The sequence below is a fragment of the Branchiostoma belcheri genome, unplaced genomic scaffold (assembly GCF_001625305.1).
Source record: "Branchiostoma belcheri isolate BF01 breed outbred unplaced genomic scaffold, Haploidv18h27 scaffold146, whole genome shotgun sequence".
NCBI lineage: Eukaryota > Metazoa > Chordata > Leptocardii > Amphioxiformes > Branchiostomatidae > Branchiostoma > Branchiostoma belcheri.
Genome location: NW_017802891.1, coordinates 580,554 through 584,906, shown reverse-complemented (window position 1 = coordinate 584,906; position 4,353 = coordinate 580,554). Strand labels below are relative to the sequence as shown.

The 4,353-nt window shown below is 41.9% G+C and overlaps 1 protein-coding gene across 2 annotated transcripts in view; it reads left to right on the top strand.

Moving 5' to 3' along the window:
* LOC109465030 (kinesin-like protein KIF23) overlaps positions 1-4,353 on the top strand; it is a 32,020-nt gene that overhangs the window by 21,672 nt on the left and 5,995 nt on the right. For both annotated transcript variants that reach the window (XM_019762154.1, XM_019762153.1), the window contains 5 exons: positions 138-240; positions 811-869; positions 1,077-1,163; positions 1,521-1,583; positions 2,693-2,803. In XM_019762154.1, coding sequence (XP_019617713.1) covers positions 138-240; positions 811-869; positions 1,077-1,163; positions 1,521-1,583; positions 2,693-2,803 — 423 coding nt within the window. The remainder of the gene's footprint in view (positions 1-137; positions 241-810; positions 870-1,076; positions 1,164-1,520; positions 1,584-2,692; positions 2,804-4,353) is intronic.

Below are 4,353 nucleotides of genomic sequence, written 5' to 3'. Positions count from 1 at the left end.
AAAAAAAAAAAAAGTGAATCCCTACCTACCGACCCTAATTTTTTCTGGACTGTAATAGGAAACACAACATTTATTTTGTTAGGCCTTACCTAGATGCGGAAACTTCATCAACATTTGTTCTGTCATGTTTGTTCCAGCTGACTGCAGCGTCTGATGACATGACTCTTCAGAACCTGATCCAGTTCCTGGTGGACAGGGAAGCCTGTCGCAGGACACTGTGTGAAGATCTCAGCAGGAAACGTAGGTTCTGGCTGTTTTTCCAAGGTCTTGAAGTGGACAGTAATATCGACGAACAGTCTGAAAGAGTTGTACAGTATGCAGCGCTTGAAATACTATGGATGACATCCTCTGAAAACCCCAAAACTAAATTTAAATGCAAGCGGGCGAATAAAAAAAAGTCCAGCCAAAATGAAATGCCGCTAAACCACAGGAATGCAAAGCTGGTATAATTGGGAAGTTGTGTTTGTACATGACTACATTTACAAGCCGGCACATGCTGGCCTTTTGTGGCATTTAGACGTTTGCACTGTGCTTAGTGCTAGATTTCCATGGAGCCCCTGTAGCCTGAGTTGAGCGTTCTCCGTAGTTACCACCGGCTCCCTTTTGTTGGTAGCCACAATGGAGTACGGAGGATGGCACCTAGGCGCATGCTTCAGGACTTTTTTTTAGAACAGTCGAAAATCAGTGCGCACGCGGATGTCATCCATAGAACCAAATCAGTGTGACCTTGGCTTTATCAAAAAAAACTTTCTGATCCGTACTAGTTCTATAACTATGACGTTGATTGTTTTTGGTGTTCTGATTATGCAGATGAGGTTATGCGGACACAGCTGCTTGACTTGGAGAAGAACAACATAGTTCTCCGACAGGTTAGTGTGCTTTTGATAATGTGTTTAAACTTTATTTTGCTTTGCAGAAAGATTGTAATAAGTTTTTGGGAAAGTGTTGGTGTTGTTAGGTCTATGTTGAGAGTACTAACTGTAACAGTAGCTATACTGTGATCAGATAGGTTCACTCCAGAACTAAGACTTTGTTGGAATATAATAACTGTTGTATAATTGACTCTAACCCTACAGGAGATGGAGAGCCTCCAAGAACAGCTGTCTGGGAAGGGAAAGGATCTGGAGAGAGCGAAGAAGAAGATAGAAAACTTGGAGTACAAGGTCAAAATACTTTTGTTTTTTTGTTACATGCCAAGTTGGCAAACATTTTACATGTAATTTGAATAATCTATACGCCAAATGAGTTCACCCTTTGGTCTTCTCTAGATATACAACAATAACATTAGATATCATAAGAAAAGATAAAACACAAATTAAACTTGCTATGACAAAGGGAATTTTGTTGTCCAAATCTTTGTTCCAAATCTATGTTCCATAGATTTGGATAGAGACAGTTATGATGTGTTACTTAAATATTATCATATAAAATGATAATAGCTGGAGAGATGGTATTGTATAAATAATGTTGAATCATGTTAATCCTGCACATTACTTGACAGTTCCTGCCATGTCTTACAGAATGAAGTGTTGCGCAGAACTGCTCAGCTGTATGATGAAGAGAAGAAGGAGATGGAGAGTGAGGTACATGTACTGGCTGATGTCCCGGCTGTCATGTGATGTTTAGTACTTACACAGGTTGACAGGAAAGGACATAATGTGCACCTGTCATTGCTACTTTTTGGTTAAGGCTAAACGTTGTCAAGGACAGATGTATTTTAGTATTGGTACGCTGACATTCCCAATTGCTAACATCGCATGCACACTTACATGTATTTTGCACGGATTTTGTACTGATCTTATTAATATGTAGGCTATGTTTGTTGCCACTGACTTTGCTAATTAAAAAGGACCGGTTTAAACCGGAACGACATTCTGGAACCGAGTCCAAAAAAACGAAACGCGAAAACTGGATCATCGGACCTGATGTACATTTCTAGAGATTACACCCACATCTTAAGATAATCTGGCCATGGCAGGTAAAGAAAATAACCCTGAATCAAACTAGATTGGCCTTAATCCATGTTTGTCTCTTTCTGTAACTGTGTTCAGCTTCAATATACAAAATTGTACAGCTTGAACATAATATATAACACACTAGTGAGTCACCTGTACTCATGTTTCGCACTCCAAAATATGATATAGTACTACTGTACAATAATCAGGTCTGGACCTGGACCTGATCCTCTGAACTTGATCCAGACCTGGACCTGAATTTTCTATACAGGTACCCACCCCTAGGTCACAAAACTGTTAGCCTGGCCAGTATGAACTTTGAAAAGGTTGCTTTGCATGGGAAAAAAAATGATAACTATATCTGGGCTACCTGGTGTCTCCAAAAAGTGAAAATGACTTGCGTGGCAGTAGTGGGTTTTCCAACCCTGCTACACTCTTCCAGACATTGTCGTTTTATTTTATGTTTTATTTTATTGAAATTAAAATTGCAACAATGCAATACAAGCGAACAGAGGCAGCTGTTGCTGGTGTTGTGTCATGCACATTGAAACGTATACTGGACAGACAAAACTCATTTTCACTTAAGTCTAGTGGGGAAAGCCGTGTTAAGTGCCTTTTCCAAGGGCACAAGATCGGTGGCATGTCAGGACTCGAACCCGGGTACTCTTGATTCCGAGACATTGTTGTTTTTATTTGCCATGTTGCTTGAATGAACCTTGTTTTTGTTTTTTGGACAGTTGAAAAGTAAGGACCATCAGATCACCAGTCGCACAGCGGAGTCCAGGCGTCTGCGTCAGACCATGAAAGCCATAGAACAGACTAAAGACGCCAAGTGGGAGAAGGAATGTGTGAGTACAACATGAATCCTCAGGGCTCCTTGTCCCTGGCTGTCTCATTGCTGGTAGTGGTAGCATTTTCCCTGGTCTTCAGGTAGAATACTTCCATGTCAAGTGATCTGTGTTTACTTTTAAATTAAGTTCTAATAGTAATACTATGGTTGGGCAGCCCATCCACTAGTGGGCATATATAATGATATTGAATATTTAGATGTCTGTGTCAGAGTTGAAAAATTTATAGAATACAACACGGTGTACAAGTATTCCTTATCACCCGAGGTACCAGGCCGACCACTGGGCGGATCACCCGAAGGCCGGAGGGAGATCCAACCTGTGGGAGGGCTGGGACCGAGGGTGATGCGGAGTACACTGTGTTGTATTCTATTTCTGTCATACCCATCCAAAAAAACATGCCAGTCCCTAGTCAAAAGCTAGATCCGTGCTGCATGCGTGCCGCACGTCATGGGCACTTACTGGGCACTTTTGGCACCCATGCAGCACAAGTCCAGTTCCCTCTGGGCTGTGGCATACGTGCCACACAGGTCCTCTCACAATTAATCATCATTAATCACCCAGACTAGCAGGACTGCCTTCCCTGCCTGAATCACATGTCAACTTCTTCCCCTCATAGGGGGTCAGCAGGGGTGGTCACACCTCATTAAGGCCTGGCTGTCCCTGCCCCTGCCGGCCACATGTGCCATCATCTTGAGTTACATGTACACAATGTACCAAGGAGGCTTAGAAAACAAACTGACTCAGTGACTGCTTCTTTACAGTCAGTGTGGATCTTTCTCTATTCATCTACATTTACATGTATAACTAAATACTATAAGGAAAGAAGAAAGCATGTAAATGTGGATAAATAGAGAAAGGTCCACTTCATACATATAGGGAACTACAAATCCTTGTTAATTCAGTTTTGTTTGGTTTGGTCAAGGAGGTTATAGGTATTGAAACTTCTTTATTTTAGTATGGTATACTATATAATGCCGAGCACTCAGCTATAAGTACATGTGGAAGGGTAAAAATAGATGCAATCCAATTCACCTTCGTTGAAGTGACATGCATGTACATGTACCTGTAAATGTTACACAAGAACCCGTCAAAGGAAACCTGTGAAGGCCAGGGGAAAAAAGTTGCTAGAGGGGAGGGCCAGGGAAAACCTTTTCTGCCTGACTTCCTACGCACCGGCCCTCCCCCCGGTAAATAACGTACGGTCCCTAAATGAACACAGACCAAGACTATGCACCTCTGCATTACAGTTAGGCTAATCCACAGGAACATGTAACAAATATTAGTCCTGAAACACTAGGAGCAAGTATCCACCCCTGAGTTGACTAACTAGTGGCTTGCCCTGAGTTGACTTTTTGACTAACTAGTGGGCTGCCATACCAGACCACCTGATGTGGTCACACAGGTCACCTGATACAGACTATCCCTTTTGTCCCCAAATGTGTGTCCAAGGGCTATCCCCATACAAGTATACAAGTTTAGAAACACTGATGATAGAACTTAGAAGAACAAGGATTACTAAATAATGGGGAACAGATGCCCACACTAGT